This window comes from Bos taurus, chromosome 24 (genome assembly GCF_002263795.3).
Source record: "Bos taurus isolate L1 Dominette 01449 registration number 42190680 breed Hereford chromosome 24, ARS-UCD2.0, whole genome shotgun sequence".
Classification (NCBI taxonomy): domain Eukaryota; kingdom Metazoa; phylum Chordata; class Mammalia; order Artiodactyla; family Bovidae; genus Bos; species Bos taurus.
The window spans coordinates 49436881-49459006 of NC_037351.1; the positions used below are offsets into that span (position 1 = coordinate 49436881).

The window sequence follows — 22126 nt, forward strand, 5'->3', positions numbered from 1 at the left end:
CAGGGGTTGGGGGCCCCCATGAGCAGGCCCTTGTAGGTAAGGGGTCTGGACTGTATTCCAAGTATGTGAGAAATCTGCCACGGCTTTAGAGGAAGGTGAACTAGTGTTTTTAAAAGATGCCCTGGTGACTTCTTAGAAAATGATTGAAGAGGAGCCAGAATGGAGGCAGGCTCTTGTAAAACAGGCAAGAGATTCTGGTAGCCCGGAGCAAAGCGGTGAAGGAGGAGGTGAAAGACGAAGTGAATGGATTTGAGATACATTCTGAAAGAACTAATAAAACTTGCTGTTGGACTAGATATGAGGGATGAGGGAGAGGGCAGAATCTAGGAAATTCCCAGATTCCTGACTTGACTTACTGGAACTGAGGATGGAAGGACTTGAAGAAGGAGTTGGTTTAGTGAGAGAAGTGTCCGAAGGGCAGTTAGGTGCAGGAGCCTGGAGCAAGAGGAGAGACCAGTGTTGGTGGGATGAGTCTCATGACCTGGCCTGGGGTCACCACAGACAGCAGAGGTTTAGCAGCAGAACAGCTGCAAAAACAGAACAATGGGATAGTCACCTGCATACTATCTTGCAGAGTCAAAGATGAAGACAGAAAAGTTTCACTGGATTAAGCAACGTGAAGGTGGTTGGTGACATTCACAAGATCAGTGAAGTGGTAATGCCAGGTTAGCACGGTTTGAAGAATCAGTGAACTATTCATGAATTTCTTAACCACATTAGGAATAGAAGAGAACTTCCTCAATTTGATGAAGTGCACCTATCTGCCACCTAGTGTAAGGATCACACTGAATGGTGAACTAATATGAACATTTCCAAATTTGACTTTTTTCCCCTCTCAAAGGGAAAAAAGAGCTCCCAGTTCAGTTCAGTAGCTCAGTCGTGTCCAGCTCTTTGTGACCCCATAGACTGCAGCACGCCAGGTCTCCCTGTCCATCACCAACTCCCGGAGTTTACTCAAACTCATGTCCATTGAGTCGGTGATGCCATCCAACTGTCTCATCCTCGGTCGTTCCCTTCTCCTCCTGCCTTCAATCTTTCCCAGCATCAGGGTCTTTTCCAATGAGTCGGTTCGTTGCATCAGGTGGCCAAAGTATTGAAGTTTCAGCATCAGTCCTTCCAATGAACACTCAGGACTGATCTCCTTTAGGATGGACTGATTTGATCTCCTTGCTGTCCAAGGGATTCTCAAGAGTCTTCTCCAACACCACAGTTCAAAAGCATCAATTCTTCAGCGCTCAGCTTTCTTTATGGTCCAATTCTCACATCCATACATGACTACTGGAAAAACCATAGCCTTGACTAGATGGACCTTTGTTGGCAAACTAATGTCTCTGCTTTTCAGTATGCTGTCTAGGTTGGTCATAACTTTCCTTCCAAGGAGTAAGTGTCTTTTAATTTCATGGCTGCAGTCACCATCTGCAGTGATTTTGGAGCCCAGAAAAATAAAGTCAGCCACCGTTTCCACCGTTTCCCCAACTATTTGCCATGAAGTGGAGGGACCGGATGCCATGATCTTCACTTTCTGAATGTTGAGCTTTAAGCCAACTTTTTCACTCTCCACTTTCACTTTCATCAAGAGGCTCTTTAGTTCTTCTTCACTTTCTGCCATAAGGGTGGTGTCTTCTGCATATCTGAGGTTATTGCTATTTCTCCTGGCAATCTTGATTCCAGCTTGTGCTTCCTCCAGCCCAGTGTTTCTCATGATGTACTCTGCATATAAGTTAAATAAGCAGGGTGACAATATACAGCCTTGACGTACTCCTTTTCCTATTTGGAACCAGTCTGTTGTTCTATGTCCAGTTCTAACTGTTGCTTCCTGACCTGCATACAGGTTTCTCAAGTGGCAGGTCAGGTATTCCCATCTCTTTCAGAATTTTCCACAGTTTATTGTGATCTGCACAGTCAAAGGCTTTGGCATAGTCAATAAAGCAGAAACAGATGTTTTTCTGGAACTCTCTTGCTTTTTCCATGATCCAGTGGATATTAGCAATTTGATCTCTAATTCCTCTGCCTTTTCTAAAACCAGCTTGAACATTTGGAAGTTCACAGTTCATGTATTGCTGAAGACTGGCTTGGAGAATTTTGAGCATTACTTTACTACCATGTGAGATGAGTGCAATTGTGCAGTAGTTTGAACATTCTTTGGCATTGCCTTTCTTTGGGATTGGAATGAAAATGGATCTTTTCCAGTTCTGTGGCCACTGCTGAGTTTTCCAAATTTGCTGGCATATTGAGTGCAGCACTTTCACAGCATCATCTTTCAGGATTTGAAATAGCTCAACTGGAATTCCATCACCTCCACTAATTTTGTTCATAGTGATGCTTCCTAGGGACAACTTGACTACACAGTCCAGGATGTCTGGCTCTAAGTGAGTGATCACACCATTGTGATTATCTGGGTCGTGAAGATCTTTTTTGTACAGTACTTCTGTGTATTCTTGCCATCTCTTCTTAATATCTTCTGCTTCTGTTAGGTCCATACCATTTCTGTCCTTTATTGAGCCCATCTTTGCATGAAATGTTCCCTTGGTGTCTCTAATTTTCTTGAAGAGATCTCTAGTCTTTCCCATTCTATTGTTTTCCTTTATTTCTTTGCACTGATCACTGAGGAAGGTTTCTCATCTCTCCTTGCTATTCTTTGGAAATCTGCATTCAAATGGGTATATCTTTCCTTTTCTCCTTTGTTTTTTGGTTCTCTTCTCTTCACAGCTATTTGTAAGGCCTCCTCAGACAGCCATTTTGCCTTTTTGCATTTCTTTTTCTTGGGGATGGTCTTGATCCCTGTCTCCTGTACAATGTCACGAACCTCGTCCATAGTTCATCAGGCATGCTGCCTATCAGATCTCGTCCCTTAAATCTATTTCTCACTTCCACTGTATAATCATAAGGGATTTGATTTAGGTCATACCTGAATGGTCTAGTGGTTTCCCCAATGCAAAAAGGTGATAAAAAATAATGAGATGTTATCTATATGAGTAGAACTAATAATACAAAGGTCTGGTAAGCTGACTAGATACATAATACCCCAAAACTGTTCTTTAGCAATGTCCAAGTAGAAAAAAAAAAAAACCTCATAAAACTACACAAGACCTTCATGGGAGAAAGCAATAAACCTTTGCACTTTACAGGTGGATTGAGGGTTAAAGCAGGATTTTTCAACAGCAGCTCTCTCGAAACTTTGGGCTTGATAATTTTGCTGCAGAGACTTCATCTGTGTTGCAAGATGTTTAGTTAGCAGCAGCCCTGGCCTCCACCCGCTAGATGCCGGTAGCACCCCCTCCCCAATCATGACAACCAACACGTTTCCAGACACTGCCACATGTCCCCTGGGGAGGTATGTGGAGGACAGCACATAATTTAGGTAAACTAGGAAAGCTGAAGAAGGGGGGATGAAATCCAGGCAAAAGTTTGGTCTCTTCAGTTAATGGCTTTAAATTTTAGCATTAAGTCATTGGTTTATAGTAGCTACGTTCTACTGACTCTGTTTCCTCATTTTAGTTAGCTAGTGTAATAGACATTAATGACAACATTTCCTTCTGACTGCTGGGAAGTGTTGGTGAGGTGCACGAGAAGAGGCATAGTATGCCTTCTTCTGAGCCTTGACTTGCAGCCTTTCTCAACCCCACATATTGTCATTTACAGATCTGGTCCTTAAAATGAACCCAAATTTTCTTTAAGGAAGCTATGCTCCCACTCAAATGTATTTGAAAAGTTATAATACATAATCAGCACTGTCTTTATCCAAGGGAAAAATCAAGCTAATATGATATCATTTATTAACATCAAGACTAAATTCGGTAATTTTGCTCCTTTGGGCATTTATCTCATAATGAATTATGAATATCACTTAACATACAAATTGAACTGACTTCCAAAATAATTTTTAAAAATATAAGCCAGCTCAACAACAATAAAAAATAATTCAACTTAAAAAATGAGAAAAGGACTTAAAATAGGTATTACTCTAAAAAGGATAGCTGAATGGCCAACAAGCACAGGAAAAGATGCTCAATATCACTAATAATCAGGGAGAAGCAACTCAAACCACTGTGAGATATCAGCTCACATTCATTAAGATGGCTATTATAATAAACAAACAGAAAACAGCAATTATTGGTGAGGATGTGGAAAAATTTAAAGCCTTGTGCTTTAGTGGTGGAAACATAAAATGGTACAGCTGCTATGGAAAACAGGATAGCAATTCCCTGAAACCTTACAACCAGAATTGTCAAGTGACTCAAGAACCCAGCAAGACCACACCTGCACAGTGTGTGTGTGTGTTAGTCGCTCAGTCGTGTCCAACTCTTTGCAACCCCATGGACTGCAGCGTGCCAGGCTCCTCTGTCCACGGGGATTCTCCAGCTAAGAATACTGGAGAGGGTTGCCATGCTCTCCTCCAGGGAATCTTCCTGACCGAGCGATCAAACTCAGATCTTCTGCACTGTAGGCATATTCTGTACCATCTGATCTGCCAGGGAAGCCCCAGAATACTGGAGTGGGTTGTCATGCCCTTCTCCAGGGGATATTCCTGACCCAGGAATCAAACCAGGGTCTCCTGCATTACAGGTGGACTTTACCAGCTGAGCCACCAGGGACGCTCACTATGTTTAGAGCAGCTTTATTCACAACAGCCAAGAGGTGGCTTCCCTTGTGGCTCAGCTGGTAAAGAATCTGCCCACAGTGTTCGATCCCAGACTTGGGTTTGATCCCTGGGTTGGGGAGATCCCCTGGAGAAGGGAAGGCTACCCACTCCAGTATTCTGGCCTGGAGAATTCTATGGACTGTATAGTACATGGGGTCTCAAAGAGTTGGACACAACTGAGCAATTTTCACTTTCACTTTCAAGCAGTGGCAGCAACCCACCTGCCATCAATGGATGAGAGAAAAAACAAAATCTAGTATAATAGAATATATAATGGAATATTATTCAGCCTTGAAAAAGAAGAAAATTCTGATAGGTGCTATAACATGCATGATTCTTGAGAACATTATGCTAAGTGCAATAAGCCAGGCACAAAAGGACAAATTTTGTATGATTCCACTTATATGGTGCTTCCCTGGCGGCTCAGAGAGTAAACTATCTGCCATATAGTGTGGGAGACCTGGGCTCAATCCCTGGGTTGGGAAGATCCCTGGGGGAGGGCATGGCAACCTACTCCAGTATTCTTGCCTGGAGAATCCCCATGGACAGAGGAGCTTGGTGGGCTACAGTCCATGGGGTCGCCAAGAGTTGGACATGACTGAGCAACTAAGCACCACTTATACGAGGTACCTACTGGAGTCAAATTCATAGGACAAAAAGCAGAATGGTGGTTGCCAAGGGCTGCAGAGAGGACAGAACAGGGAGCTGTTGTTTAACGGGTGTAGAGTTTCAGTTCTACAAGATGAAAAGAGCTCTGGAGATCGATGGATAGTAGTGATGGCCACACAACAATGTGAATGTATTTAATGCCACTGAAGTGTGTGCTCAAAAACGATTAAGATGGTACATTTTATGTTATATGTATTTTACCTCAATTAAAACTTTAGAAAAATAAAAGAAATAACAGGAAAGGATTAGCTGAAGTTAAGGCACTATTTATTCAATTTCCCTGCAATCATATTATTTAAGGTGTAAGTGATGGTTATTTGGCAAGAATACAATTCCCTTTAAAGCCTACATTAGTTGGATTTCAGTTCAGAAATGCTGCATATTTGGTACAAATTTGAGAGAATTTATTCTGGCATGGGCTCTTGTTTATGATAAATGGGTCTCTGCTTTACCATGCCTTGCCCAAACCCAGTCACTCTCAGTGCAGAGCATGGCTGGCTTTGCATCTGCTCTGAAGGTCACCTGGTTCACTGTGGCCTAGTCAAGTCATGTGAGCATGGACCAGGGCAGGCTGCCTGCTCTTCTCAGGCTGTGTTCTCGATGATGACCGCAATTCCTTGGCCACCTCCAATGCAGGCTGATCCTACAGCATATTTTCCACCCCGACGCCTGAGAAAGAAAGCAGTGGCTGAAAACTAGTTGAATAAAGAATGTACAGAATTAGATAATCAATTAAATAGAATTTATAATGGTCACATTTGCAATATTCATTCTCGTTCAGCTCATCAGCTCAATGTTTTCTCCAGTCCTCAATATTGGGGAAAAGAGGAGAAAGGATTTGGAAAGCTGAGTATTCTTACTTTTAAAAGTGTAGCAACACAGAAGATGGAGGTAGAAACAAACATAAAACAGGAGGTAACTGGAATGGGCTGGAAGTTGAAGAAGGGGGAGTAAATATTAATATTCAGCCTCCTTGATTTATCTGTTTTAGATTTTTATGGACCTTAGAATAAGTATAATTACTGAAGTTTGTCTGTTTGAAAGGTCAGATAGTTTAGAAATATTTCATGTCCCTTTCATAAAAATTAAGACTCCTTTAAAGTACCATCCACTGTAATTCTTCAGTCCTGATAGAGTGACCTTGAGAAACCATCCAGGAATTATTTTTTGTGCAATCAATCACTCATTTCAACCCAATTATTGAGTGAAACAGGAGTCCTATTTACCCTAATGTCACAGGGAGCCAGAGTGATTTTCAAGCCTGGCATATTTGGTTTTGTTTCCAATTTTCCTACTAACAGAACAAAATGGTCCAAAAGACATGGTACAGAAGGAGAAGCTCTTCTGTTAAAACTGCAAAGTATCAAATGCACAGAAGGCTGGAGCCCTGGAAACAGTGAAGGAAAAACTTAGACCCCAATTGTCAGTTTGCTGAGGTTTCTTAAAGGACAGCATCTTGATCAGCACTTTGTTTTCTGAAATAATTGTGTCTTACTCCTGTAACTAGCACTAGAATGCAGGTGCCCTGAGAGCAGGGCCTCATTATGGGCTCCCTGTTGTGCACCCGCACCGAGGGTGGGCTGCACGAACACTGGGCCCCCAGTGAACTCGTGCCAAGTGGCTACTCGGCCCATGCGGGGAAGAGCCAGTGTCACAAGAGTGGACACCAACAAATCAACTGTGAAATGAAATGTGAAGAAGGGGTGCGCAAATCACGGAGAAAAGCAGGGCAAGGGGCTATGAGGAAGAATGGGCAAATGCTGGATTGTTCTGGGGAAACCTAAATTCATGCATTTACACAAAAGACAGCAAATCTGAAAACCAACAATTTCTAGCACGTACCTTAATTCATGAACCAGGTGTGCAGTAATTCTTGACCCAGATCCTGCTAATGGGTGACCCAAAGCAATGGCCCCTCCATTCACATTGGTCTTACTTGGGTCAAGATTCAAACTCTTTTCAACTGCCAAGTACTGAGGAGCAAAAGCTTCATTCACCTTTAAAACAATCAAAACACTTAATAAAAATCCTTATTCACAAACTTATTTTTAACCGAGAACTGTCCAGTCCTAATGATTGTTAACTTTCCTGTTTTTTTTCCCTACTTAAATTACCTTTCAAGGTTATTTTATCTTCAATCATTCTTCATAAATGGGTGTATTTACTAAGCGATACTTTAAGTGTTAACGCATCCCTTAGAGTAGCAGTCCCCAACCTTTTTGGCACCAGGGACCAGTTTCATGGACTGGAGGTGGGGGTGGGGATGGTTTTGGGATAATTCAAGTGCATTGCCATTTATTGTGCACTTTACTTCTAGTATTATCATCAGCTCCACCACAGATCACTCAACACTAGATCCTGGAGGTTGGGGACCTCTGCCTTAAAGGAATCCTCAGTGATACTACACATGGATCCTGGACTAGAAGCAATGGGGTACTATAGAAAACCCATAGGTTCTAGAGCCAGATGGATAGTTCAAATCTTGGCTGTATGCATGTTCTTTAAATTCTCTTGACACTCAACTTTCTTCACTGGTAAAATGTGACTGTTGTATCATCTTAAGAGTTACTGTTAATGTTAAATGAAATCATGGGTATTAAGTGTTTAGTGTATTATCTGTACAAGCAAATATTCAATAAATACTTGCTCTTATTATTACTATTAACCCATATTACTAGCCATACTTCCAAGAAGAAACTGACAGACAATAAAGAATAAACCTGCAGAGCCAGACACCTGAGAGGAATAGTTACCATGTTGAAACACGGCCAGAACTAGAAAGTTTCATATTGTTGCATTGCACTTAACAAGGCTGGGCAAGAGCATTACCTTATTTCATGTTTACAGAATTATATTTTCACATGATCTCAGCAGAGAATTTTATAGAGAAGGATACTGATTTTTAAAAAGGCAGCTTTTCCAGGGCTGGGATAAAAATCTACCCTTGTGTTCTCTCCTACTATATTTTGTGCTCTCCCGAGATGGTGCTTTACTTTCCTTAGATCCAACATTTATTTTTCCATTTTATATAGTCACGAGGTACTGAGAGACCTAGAGTATGCTGTGAAACTAGGCTTTTGAACCCAGGAAAAACTATCTCATGATCATCAAAAGTCTCAAAGACAATCACATCAGGGTATGGAAAGGCATATCCTTGAGTGTTTACACATCTATAAATGCTGATGAACATCTCTACAGAGATGAATATTTTCAAGGTTTAAGTGTGAAATCTGAAGTCAGAAATTCAGTGGTACTGATTTGCTAATATAAATATAGTAATTAAGCAGCTTAATTACCTAAAACGTTCAAATACTTCCCAAATGCCGAATGTATATAACCCATCTTTAAGCATATTCTTAATCCTTTCTTTTAATTGTACTAAACATTTAAGATGCTTTTGTTCTAACATAAAGAAATCACTCTCCCAATAAATCTAAGTTTCCAGTGCCAAAAATTATGACAGATGCATTCCAAATCAACCCACAACAGTGGTGTAAAAGCCAAACCTAAGTTTTGGGGTTGGGGTTGGGTTCTGTTAACTTGGCAGAAGTGTAAGAAACTTAGATTTGGGGTTAGATTATTGTTTTTCTATTAGGTCAATTTTTTTTACCTGTATTTTTCTACTTTAATCCATAAAATAAAGTTATTTATTTCTCACCCACTTTAACAAACATTCAATTCAGTTCAATAGGCACATTAATAGTCTAAAATGTATGATTAATAGCAGAATCTTACAAGGTCATAAAAAGTACCCAAGAATTATACTTTAGTAGAGGAAAAAAGGCCCTTTGAATTATTCAGATATAAATACAGCATTTTAATAAGGTAGGGCCTGATTATCTGTCAACACAGGCACACAATGAAAGTAATACTTGTTTAGATTCACATCATTTGGAAACTTTAAAGGTACTAAAACATAAAGACCTATAAAAATCGAACTAAAGCCATCTGTGCTATAGCAGTTGACGGCTTATTCCATGTTGTGAAAAATGTAGAACACTTACTTCTACCAAATCCATATCCTTAAGACTCAGCCCTGTTTTCTTCAGTGCTCCACTGATAGCAGGGACGGGACCTGTATTAGAACAAAAACCAATTTCATCTTGTAAATATCAAATTTCTCCTTTTTTACTAAACAGGTAAGTAAGGAGGAAAGAATGTGACAGTAACTAAAAATCTTGCTACCCTGATAGCCCACAATATTAAATGACATGACAGTAAGAAACAGAAAATGGGACAAGGATGAAAAGCTGTTCATGCAAATTGTAGACGAGAGACTTAACATGAAAAATTCTACCATAAATGACCTTAAGAGTTCAAACAGCCCAAGGAGTGAGGTTTTGTATAGACGGTTTGTTAAAATGTATCTTATTTTTTTTAACTTTAGTTTTTAAAAAAAGTTTTGGCCGCTCAGTGCAACTGGCACAGGGATCTTAATTCCCTAAAGAGGGATCAAAACCAGGCCACCGCAGCGAAAGCACCAAGTCCTAACTACTGGACTGCCAGGGAATTCCCATGTATAGATAGTTCTTAATACCAAATGCCAAGGCAAACTGAGGACTCTCCTGGAATACAAATCATACATTCCCAGTAGAGAAGTGACTGTGGCTATGCTCTGAATTTTCAGGCCCATTTTGGACAAAAGGCAAGAAATAGCACTGGTATCTCCACATGGGCACACCAAGATAAAAAGCTACCAGGCACTTCAGGGAAAAGATAGCTAAAGCAAGGAGATGTTTGTGACCCCAACAGGAGGCAGAGATTCAAAATAAAACATAACTCTCACTGAAGAAATGCAAATCCACCTTTAAAAACTTTGGAAATAAACTCTAAGTCCCAGATTTCTGATGATCACTAATGACAGTTCAATTTTGTTGTTCAGTTGTTAAGTCGCATCTGACTCTTTGCGACCCCATGGACTGCAGCACACCAGGCTTCTTCGTCCTTCTTTATTTCCTGGAGTTTGCTCAAATTCAGGTCTACTGAGTCGGTGATGCTATCTAACTATCTCATCTTCTGCTGCTCCCTTCTCCTTCTGCCCTCAATCTTTCCCAGCATCAGGGTCTTTTCCATTGAGTCAGCTCTTCACATCAGGTGGCCAAAGTATTGGACCCTATTTTTAATATTGCTCATAATTTTAAGTAAATTGATATTTCTTTCCAAAATATAAAAAATCTGGCTAGGGATGATTATCTACTTCTCTATCCTCCCTTAGAGAATAAAACTTCCATAAACATCTAAAAAGAAAAATATGTGGTGTTTTGTTGAATTCAAGTAGTCAAACATTTTATAACAAGCTTCACAAACATATGTAAGGTAAAATGGGAAATCAGTCTTCACAAGAAAAGCATAACACAATCTAAATATAATAATTAATTTGGTCACCTAGTTAAAAAGCTTCTTGGACAATTATCTGTTGATGGGTAGGGCTACCAAAAAATGCTTTCCAATTTAAAGCATCAGTTCTATATGGGCTACTGATTTAATATAGAATCTAATTCCAGATTCTCTTTGTATCTTTAAGACATGAAAATGGATAGATAGTCAGTAGCAGAGCATCGATTATCCAGCACGGTCAGGGGATGCAGTACCCACAGGTGTGAAAGCTACACACAACTAAAAGCTGAGGATGTAAAACCACTGTTCATACCTCCCTGCCTTCATAATCATGACTAAATGTGTTAGTATTAACTTAGAATTGTTATAGTCAATTTTAACAATATGCTAGGCTACAAGCTAATTTTTAAAGGACTGTTTCCCTACCACTTTGCTATTTACTGGGCCTTAGGAAGGTATAGTAGTTTTGCTGGGAAAAGGACACCGTATTTCTAGTAATGGCTCCTACCACTAATAGCTGTGCAACCCTTGGGTACCTTTGGTAGCTATAAGCTTCTCATCCAAAGTGCTTTGAGCTGGTTTTTAACCCGTTACTTTTAAGGATATCTTTCTACAAATGAAGCCCAATAACAGGTACAGCTATAGCTGTCCCAGTTGAAGAGGCTCAAAGTTCCACGTACCCACCCCTATCACTGCCGCTCATGGGGAGGCCCAGGGAGCACTGCTTCTCCATGACTGTGTCCTTCCTTGGAGCCGTTAATTGCGCCCTTCAATTCCTGGCTTTCCACCTTTTTATGGATCTGTACCTACTGGGCAGGGCTAAGCACTGCTATATGTTGAATAACTGCATAACTGGAGAACAACTGTTCTTAGAATTTGGATTGATGAGTCAATCTCCACCACATACTCAATAATCTACTCTCCCTTATTTATTCAGCTGTGCATTTCATGCAGTTACCTTGTTTGGCCCCATATTACACCTGAGAGATGAGCTATTTAGGTGAGGGGGAGGACATCATATGGTGTGGGACAGAGCTCTGTCCCAACCCTGAGGAAAATTAGAATTCTTCCACAATGGCATTTATTGTATACTACAGGGCAAATATTCAGGCCCAAGAATAGAAGGAAAAAAAACTAAACTTTCTTGTTCACTGACCATGTCAATGTATCAGAAACTCTTAAGAGAGGTTAAACTGAAAACTGTAAAATAACTACTTATCTATATCAAATAAATATGGTTGATCATCAAAACCAGCTATACACTGAAAAAAACCCATATTCCACGATTCTACCTGGACTTACTAGATCAAACAAAATTTTGAGGTGGACTGGGGTTATGGTTAGATTTTGATCATCATTTGAGGTTGGGAACTACTGCCATAAATACCAAAATGATAAATGCCATACCAATACACAGATGTTTAATTTTAAAAGCTATCTTTCATTTCTAAGACAAAAATTGTACTTTGTTGACAGTAGGTAGCTAAAAGTTAGTAAGTTTTTAAGACCATAATAAAGAAAAAACAAATGACTTTTAACAGATGGTTCCAAAGCTTGCAGTTCTGGTTGACATAATTTACAACACAGTGAAAAATGACAAGGTATGGACATGCCAACTTTCTTTCTGAGGAATTCTGTACAGAGATGAATCTCTCAAGGACACAGCAACAAACATTGCTGGTATTAATTTAGTCCCAAATCAACATAAGTGATTTTTATCTGAGTAGCACCTAGAGGCTTATACTGAAGGATTTCTGAGAAGGCAGGCTGAAAATAGGTGATCTCCCTTTAAATCTTAGGACCTACTTCAAAAACCCATTTAGTTAGTCAAAAAAGGCCTAAGTATATAGGAAAATCTTTTGGCTCACCAAAAATCTGAATCTATAACCTAGGGCAGGCTTTTTCTTGGGGTATGAAGGTATAGGTGGGATAGATCAAAGCCAATTTTATTTTTGTGAGGCACATAATTGGCTCCCTGTCTCCCCAAAGAATGATGCAGGAACTATTAAAATTCAGTATTATCTACAGTTCCTAGGAGTGTATCCAGCAAAAAGTTTTTTGTTTTCCTTCTAATTCATATTTTTGGAGCCAAGACTATACATATTCGTAGGGAGCTCCAAATTTTCTCCTGCTAGTATTCTGCCAATTGAGATGCACTGTTTAGAATTGTTCATTTTCCTATTAAGTCATAGATAGGCCAGGTGCATTATTTCTTTGACTTCCTGAGGCAACAGAGGGAAAAGAGCACTGGGACAAGACTTGGATTCACATCCCCATTTCATCACTTACTGCTTTTGAACTTTAAAAGACCATCCCCCCAAGCCTCAGTTTTTCTATTCACAAAGAAATCTCACTTACTAGGGTTGTGGGAAGATTAAATGAGCTACATGTAAAATCATGTGTAAAACACCCAGCGGGGTCGTATCTTCTCTACTTCGTCCCATGATCTCTCCCATCTCCCATTTTTGTCTGTCTTGTCATTACCTTGTAATGCTTCTCTGTTGTTTACTGTGTGTTAATTTTATATATTTTAAATGGACAACATGACACGATTACTGCCCACAAGGAGTTTACATGGTCTTGGTCTTACTGTTGTGTCAAGCATAGCTTTTCATAAAGATGGGTTGTTTAAATGACTGATGACCAATTTCCTCTTCCCCAAAAGTGACCTTGAATGTGGCTACTGTTTCAGGAATCTGAATGCCAAAGGAGATTTATCTCCAAAAACATAACCGAACCAATTTGTATCACTATAAACTTACCAATACCCATGATAGTGGGATCACATCCAGACACAAAATAGCCCACAATTCTTGCCAGTGGTGTGAAGTTATGTTTTTTAACAGCATCTTCACTAGCTATGATAACAGCTCCAGCACCATCGGAAACCCCCTTGGAAACAAACACATGATTAACTAGAGGATAAAAGAATATAGTTCATCAAGCTTTGAGCTAATGGAGTGCTGTTAGCATTATGGCAACATATGGGAAGCAGCCCCATAATCTGGAACACAAGTAGCACTAGTGATAAACTGCTGTATTAAAGAGATTGTCTCAGGCACAGAACACGAGCTCACTAAGCAGAACAGGAAAGAATGTAAAGGAAAAGCTTATATCCTGATGTGGGTAGATTTAAGAAGAAATCTGATGAGGTGCACACAGGAGGAAGAAAAAGTAAAATAATAAACCAGGTAGATTTCACTGTACAGCACATGGAACTCGGCTCCATGTCATGTGGCAGCCTGGATGGGAGGGGAGTTTGGGGGAGAATGGATACATGTATCTGTACGGCTGAGTCCCTTTGCTGTTCACCTGAAACTACCTCAACATTGTTTGCTAGTTGGCTACAGATCAGATCAGATCAGTCGCTCACTTGTGCCTGACTCTTTGTGACCCAATGAATCGCAGCACGCCAGGCCTCCCTGTCCATCACCAACTCCCAGAGTTCACTGAGACTCACGTCCATCGAGTCAGTGATGCCATCCAGCCATCTCATCCTCTGTCGTCCCCTTCTCCTCCTGCCCCCAATCCCTCCCAGCATCAGTCTTTTCCAATGAGTCAACTCTTCGCATGAGGTGGCCAAAGTACCGGAGTTTCAGCTTTAGTATCATTCCTTCCAAAGAAATCCCAGGGCTGATCTCCTTCAGAATGGACTGGTTGGATCTCCTTGCAGTCCAAGGGACTCTCAAGAGTCTTCTCCAACACCACAGTTCAAAAGCATCAATTCTTCGGCGCTCAGCCTTCTTCACAGTCCAACTCTCACATCCATACATGACCACAGGAAAAACCATAGCCTTGACTAGACGAACCTTTGTGGGCAAAGTAATGTCTCTGCTTTTGAATATGCTATCTAGGTTGGTCATAACTTTCCTTCCAAGGAGTAAGCATCTTTTAATTTCATGGCTGCAGTCACCATCTGTAGTGATTTTGGAGCCCGGAAAAATAAAGTCTGACACTGTTTCCACTGTTTCCCCATCTATTTCCCATGAAGTGGTGGGACCGGATGCCATGATCTTCATTTTCTGAATGTTGAGCTTTAAGCTAACGTTTTCACTCTCCACTTTCACTTTCATCAAGAGGCTTTTGAGTTCCTCTTATAAAAAGTTAAAAAAAGAAAAAGGTAGATTTCCTTCTAACAGTCTGAAAAGACTAAGAAATTGGCAGAGTATTATATAAGGGTCCCCTAATTTATTTTGGAGTATGAAAACCCAAATTAACAGAATATGAACACTACTAGCTTAGGCTAAGTAACTAAAGATCAGCATGAAAAGCATCTAAAAGATATTGCCTGATCAGTCTGCAGTGAACACAGTAAGAAGAGTTCACGGTAGGCCCAGGTGCTACCTACCGACGCATTCCCTGCAGTAACGGTTCCTTCTTTCTTGAACACTGGAGGAAGTTTATTTAACTGCTCCATGGTTGTTTGGGGCCGAGGATGTTCATCTACTTGCATTGTCTGTTTTCCTTTCCTTGTCTTCACCTCAACTGGTGCCATCTCATTATCAAAGTAGCCAGCATCATTAGCTAAAATAGTAGAAAGACTGTTCATAAGAATGGGGAGAAAAAAAGAATATAAACTAGAAAAATGAAATCAAATATATCCTTCAATTTAATTTCTGTTCTGTCCTTTCCTCTCAGTCTACTTTAATATAAGCTTTTATTACTTACATAACTTACCTTGTCTATTGGAGGATTTAATATACTGTCACCTATGCAGATACATTCTGTAATATTACAATTTTGACATTTGTTTTACTACAACATTTTTTATAAGGTACTGCTAGATTATTAGTGTTTGTCTGCTACCTACAGATGTAGTGACATCAAATGGATTTAATGCCCTTTTTTAACTTCTCTGGGTGAGATACGAAATAGTTTAAAAAGTTACCAAGTTGTATTAATACTGATAGTCTACAAGAATGTACACTTAAAATTTTACTAAGAGGATAGATCTCATGTTAACTGTTTTTAGCACAATAAGGAAAAAGGTTACCAAGTTATCTATGTCACCAAGTCATTTATCACTGAAATTTAATGACAGGCAATGTGAAGAAATTATATGTGCTATTACTGACACAGTTCTAAGTAAAACAGCTTATCTACTTCCAACCCCATTGACTGGAGTGGACGATAGTTAATCTAAAGCTTCAGAAACAGAGTAAGTCAGGAATGCATGCATGCTCAGTCACTCAGTAGTGTCTGATTCTTTGCAACCCCATGAACTGCAGCCCTCCAGGCTCCTCTATCCTTGGCTTTTCCAGGTAAGAATACTGGAGTGGGTTGCCATTTCCTCCTCCAGGGGACCTTCCCAACCCAGGGATTGAACTCATGTCTCCTGCACTGGCAGGTGACTCTTTACCACTGAGTTACCTGGGGAGCCCAAGTTAGAAATAATACCACCTTAAAGTTGATGCCACTTCATAACAGGCTAACACTTCATTTGTTTTTCACAACAATTCTGTTAGAGAAAAAGGGAAGGCAAATATTTTTACCTCTATTATTAGCACAGTGAATAAATGCTTGGTAAATAAATGATTGAAGTCAGAAAATCTGCCAGCGGCAAAACTAGAAACAAACTAACTCTTGACCTTTAGACCAATACCCTTTCACTTAAATGTGTAACTAAAAACAGGAAGACTTGGATCAGTTCCATTCCACTTATTCATCTGAAATACTAAAATGAACTTTATCCTCACTATTTCACTTATTTAATACCCCCTAAATAAAGTGTCTGCTCATTTATAATAGTTTAGTTTTCAAAACTCTTTTCAGGGGACTAACACATTTTCCAACTCACCACACTGATAAAAGAGCAGCTGTCGTTTTGCCCGTTTTGGACTGGCTCCCCAGCAGTGTGCAGTGTTACACAAGGGCACCACAGCTGCGGCCTTGGGCTAGTTCTGGGTCTCTGAGGCAGATGCAATGATTCTCAATTAGGAATGGGAGAGGGAAGTCATAAAAGGATCCCCAATGAGTCTTTCCCAAACATACCATCCCCTTCTTGTGAGTATAAGATGCCTCTTGGGGGACTACATCCTCTGCCCCAGGGAACTAGCACTTCCAAGAGACTGCATCATAGCCCTCAGAGTCTTCTACCATTTGGGGCAAAATTCAAGTGTTTAGATAAGACCAATCATCCACACTACTTTTTAAGTAGCATTCACATACTTCAAAAGAGAAACTTCCAGTTAATTTGCAATCATTAACAGAATATTCAATATTTAACCATTAAAAACAAAGAAATAATAAAAAAAAATGTGAGTTTCAAAAGACATCATTTTAAACAATATTATTATATGGCCTTTATAATCTAAAAGGATAAAAACCTTTCCTAGCTTTCTTTCTAAAGATATCTGTAATAACGACTTTCACTGACCAGTTTTCCACCTCTGCTGTGATTGCAGGGCGTATCTGTCACAATCTTCTCTGCTTATTTGATGTTTTACAGCAAGATTCTCTGCAGTAATTGCCATCGGCATTTGGACATGCGTATCTGTTAATCCTGTCCACAGAGTGTCTTCCAGCTGTTAAAAGACATTAATAAAGTCATTTGTAAAATTTGAAAGTAATATGCTAACATTTCTTTAAATAATCAACAGTGCCAACAAAAAAGGTAAAAGTAAAATGAGGTTTTCTGATGAGCATTTACTATTACTATGATTTATATTTGGTTTTGAGACATTTTCTAAAAAAACTCCTAGAGGAAAACATAGGCAAAACACTCTTTGACATACATCACAGCAGGATTGTCTATGATCTACCTCCCGAGAGTAATGGAAATAAAATAAAAAATAAACAAATGGAACCTAATTAAACTTAAAAGCTTTTGCACAACGAAGGAAAGTATAAGCAAGGTGAAAAGACAGCCTTCAGAATGGGAGAAAATAATAGCAAACGAAGCAACTGACAAAAAATTAATCTCAAAAACATACAAGCAGCTCCTACAGCTCAATGCCAGAAAAATAAACGACCTAGTCAAAAAATGCGCCAAAGAACTAAACAGACATTTCTCCAAAGAAGACATATAGATGGCTAACAAACACATGAAAAGATACTCAACATCACTCATTATCAGAGAAATGTAAATCAAAACCACAATGAGGTATCATCTCAATCCAGTTAGAATGGCTGCTAGCAAAAAGTCTACGAACAATTAATGCTGGAAAGGGTATGGAGAAAAAGGAGCCCTCTTACACTGTTGGTGGGAATGCATCCCAAACTAGTACAGCCACTATGGAGAACAGTGTGGAAATTCCTTAAAAAACTGGAAATAGAACTGCCATATGACCCAGAAATCCCACTACTGGGCATACACACTGAGGAAACCAGAATTGAAAGAGACACGTGTACTCCAATGTTCATCACAGCACTGTTTATAATAGCCAGGACATGGAAGCAACCTAGATGTCCATCAGCAGATGAATGGATAAGAAAGCTGTGGTACATATACACAATGGAGTATTACTCAACCATTAAAAAGAACGCATTTGAATCAGTTCTAATGAGGTGGATGAAACTGGAGCCTATTATACAGAGTGAAGTAAGTCAGAAAGAAAAACACCAATACAGTATACTAATGCAAATAAGTGGAATTTAGAAAGATGGTAACGATGACCCTATATGTGAGACAGCAAAAGAAACACAGATGTAAAGAACAGTCTTTTGGACTCTGTGGGAGAAGGTGAGGGTGGGATGATTTGAGAGAATAGTATTGAAACATGTATATGATCATATGTGAAGCAGATCACCGGTCCAGGTTTGATGCATGAGACAGGGTGTTCAGGGCTGGTGCCCTGGGATGACCCTGGGGGATGGGATGGGGAGGGAGGTGGGAGGGGGATTCTGGATGGGGAACACATGTATGCCTGTGGCTGATTCATATCAATGTCTGGCAAAAACCACTACAATACTGTAAAGTAATTAGCCTCCAATTAAAATAAATTAATTAAAAAATAAAAAATAAAAACACCATCATAAAATGCACACGTTCTCTGCTCTAAACACAGGGCTCTAAGGACGACCAACAGTGCTAAATGTGCAAGGTAAGAATGTAGAAAGTCATCCTACAATCAAAGCTTAAACCCTCAAGGTTCCACTTCGTAAGAAACTTCAGTTCTCATGCAACGTTTCCCTGTAGCCCACCTCTGTAAGGCAGTTATGAACACCCTCAGAGACTATAGCTGTGCTCTTTTTTCCATCCCACACCTCCAGTGGCAGCAATAGCAGGTTCTACCAGTTATTATGAGACTAAAAAAGCCCGGGATAGGCTGGGTTTTGTTATCCAATTAGTTAGTCTCTGATAAATGGGCCCCACCTGTTTCTTCTAGACTGCCTTGTCACCCTTTGAGTTGCTGACCTGTCTTTCCAAAGGTTTTCTCAAATGTATTAGGAATCTTACATATTATCTCATATTATTTAAGTGTTATTCAGTTCAACTTTCAAAAAGGCCAGGTGAGAAACAGGGTGGACAGGATAAATCAATGATTATGACTGGGAAAGCCTAAGAACATACAATGTCATTGGCCCTTTGATGCAAAAAGGACAGCACACTATCACTCTTAACAGTACTACTCAGGTGGTTTGTAAAGGACTGTTGTTTATCTGACTGACTTGGACACTATAACCTATTTCAAGAGAATGTTTTCTGTGGTAAAGAAGAAATCTATTTGATGGAGATTGCTCCAGAAATAAAATTTCCATTAATTATGGCAAAGATTTAATTATCTGGCTTACCAGTTGTTCAGTAGAGAGATTAATTCGATCTTTACCCATCTGTTTAATCCATTACTTCCCTTGCTTCATCTCCCCAAGTGTTAATTACACTAGCAGACGTGTGCTGAGATAAAGTCAAATTTTATGTGAGTTAAAATGTCAAAATCAACAACTATGAAATAGTTTACAGATTTCAAATAATTCATATCTTGCCAAATCCCTATTAACAGAACTGGTTTAAGTTTTTTTCTCTGCCCCAAAATGGTGTTATTAAAATTACAGTATAATAGCATAGAAATAATTCTTAAAAATTTTAATGATTCCAACCTTGAGCTCTGATCCAAGCTTAGTTCCAAAACGAATATTTCTGACACAGTAGGGAGCCTGGCTCATGCTTTCAGTTCCTCCACACAGGACAACTTCAGAGTCTCTAGAACAAATTTCCTATTTAAAAACAAACAAACAACACCCCAAAATCCTTTTATTGTGACGGAAATATGTATTAAGCAGTAAACCAACAGTGAAGCTAATAAGTGCCCTTCTTACAGTCAAACGTTCACATTACAGTGTCTCAAAGGGAAATACAAGTGATTTCAAAGCGAATGTAAAACATTCATTCCCAAGATACAAGGAGGAAAAAAGCTAGCAGACTTTTCAATCATTTACGTAGAAGTAACAAATCCTACCTACATTTTGACAAAGAATGGTAATTCATAACTCAATACACATCTTGAAAACTAGCAGAGATATTATAGTATAAATGTACAGATTGCCAGCAGATAAAGAATAAGCCATTAAAAAGGCAAAAGTAAAATTTATCCTATTAATCAATGGACTTGAAGTAGACCAGCTTTATAAAAACTATGTTAACCTATGGTAGTCATAAAGAGGAATCTGTTTATTCCAATTTTTCCCACTATTTGCATTTCTCAGAAAAACCCCAAATAACAATCCTCTAGGAGCCCAATGTTTAAAATGATTGCTAGGAAAATCAGGGTACATATATTGTAACAGAAATAAATAAATGTGAAAGTAACTTGTTCATTACAATATGTTTTATCTTTCATTTTGTAATAAAAGATGAAGACTTTGAAAACATAAAGACATTGACAAATTAAATTTTACTGTGTCCCTTTTCCCTATGCTCAAGGGAGGAAATCTATTTGCTCAACTATCCCTTGAAGAGATACTAGTTTGTCCTTTGACCAACAGTATTATTCAGTACCTTTATAATAAAATACATTTTGTATCATCCTCTAAATTCTCCAACTCCCTTCCTTACCTTATAGTCTTTATTTACTGTTTTGAACTGCCTTACCTGGAACTCTTGTAGACCTGGCATCAGATTCTGCCACTACAACTTAGTAAACTTAATGCCTTTAATAATCAATTTCCTTGCCTATAAAATGGGAATAACAGTTCTTGCCTCATAGGACTGTTGTGACGATTATGTGAGACACTGAATGTAAATCTATGTCTGGCACATAGGAAGCACTCAATAAAAATGAGTCACGACTAGCTTTTTAAAAACTGTGATAAAATATACATAGCATAAAACTTACCATTCTAATCAACTCTAGCTGCGCAAGTCATTAAGCACATTCACAATGTTATGCAACCAACTACCATTACTTCCAGAAGTCTTATCAGCTTCCAAAATGAAACCCTGTATCCATTAAAGACTAACTCCCCATTTTCTCTTCCCCACAGGCCCCAGCAATCCCCATTTTACTTTCTGCCTCTATGAATCTGACCAATCTAGGGACCTCATATAAGTGGACTCATACAGTATTTGTCCTTTAGTGACTGGCTTGTTCCATTTAGCATGGTGTTTACAGGGTTCATCACTAGCTTTTATGAAATGATTTTCTTGCATGCTCATAATGTATATATCCAAAAAATGATTTTCTTTCTATGAATATTTTTCCAAGAAAAATCAAATATTGACCTCTCTTCATAAATACTATAAAATTTAAAACATAGTGTTACACTGAAGTGAGGCATTTCCTCTCAGTTCAGTTCAGTCACTCAGTCCTGTTCGACTCTTTGCGACCCCATGAATTGCAGCACGCCAGGCCTCCCTGTCCATCACCAATTCCCGGAGTTCACTCAAACTCACGTCCATCGAGTCGGTGATGCCATCCAGCCATCTCATCCTCTGCTGTCCCCTTTTCATCCTTCTCCCAGTCCCTCCCAGCATCAGAGTCTTTTCCAATGAGTCAACTCTTTGCATGAGGTAGCCAAAGTACTGGAGTTTCAGCTTTACCATCATTCCTTCCAAAGAACACCCAGGACTGATCTCCTTTAGAATGGATTGGTTGGATCCCCTTGAAGTCCATGGGACTCTCAAGAGTCTTCTCCAACACCACAGTTCAAAAGCATCAATTCTTCGGTGCTCACTTTCTTCACAGTCCAACTCTCATATCCATACGTGACTACTGGAAAAACTATAGCCTTTCCTAGATGGACCTTTGTCGGCAAAGTAATGTCTCTGCTTTTGAATACGCTATCTAGGTTGGTCTTAACTTTCCTTCCAAGGAGTAAGTGTTTTTTAATTTCATGGCTGCACTCACCATCTGCCGTGATTTTGGAGCCCCAAAAAATAAAGTCTGACACTGTTTCCACATCTATTTCCCATGCAGTGATGGGACCAGATGTCCTGATCTTCGTTTTCTGAATGTTGAGCTTTAAGCCAACTTTTTCATCAAGAGGCTTTTTAGTTCCTCTTCACTTTCTGCCATTAGGGTGATGTCATCTGCATATGTG

General features: G+C 39.4%; 1 protein-coding gene across 3 annotated transcripts in view; it reads right to left on the reverse strand.

The window, feature by feature from the left end:
* Positions 1-5556: 5556 nt before the first annotated feature.
* ACAA2 (acetyl-CoA acyltransferase 2) overlaps positions 5557-22126 on the reverse strand; it is a 34951-nt gene continuing 18381 nt past the window's right edge. Inside the window, exons 4-10 of one of the 3 annotated variants that reach the window (NM_001035342.2) lie at positions 19688-19804; positions 17025-17172; positions 14997-15172; positions 13411-13540; positions 9316-9386; positions 7154-7308; positions 5557-5980 (exon numbers count right to left, since the gene is read on the reverse strand). In NM_001035342.2, the coding sequence (NP_001030419.1) occupies positions 5896-5980; positions 7154-7308; positions 9316-9386; positions 13411-13540; positions 14997-15172; positions 17025-17172; positions 19688-19804 (882 nt within the window). In that variant the 3' untranslated portion in view covers positions 5557-5895. The remainder of the gene's footprint in view (positions 5981-7153; positions 7309-9315; positions 9387-13410; positions 13541-14996; positions 15173-17024; positions 17173-19687; positions 19805-22126) is intronic. The other 2 variants (XM_059880819.1, XM_059880818.1) reach the window with 2 other exon arrangements.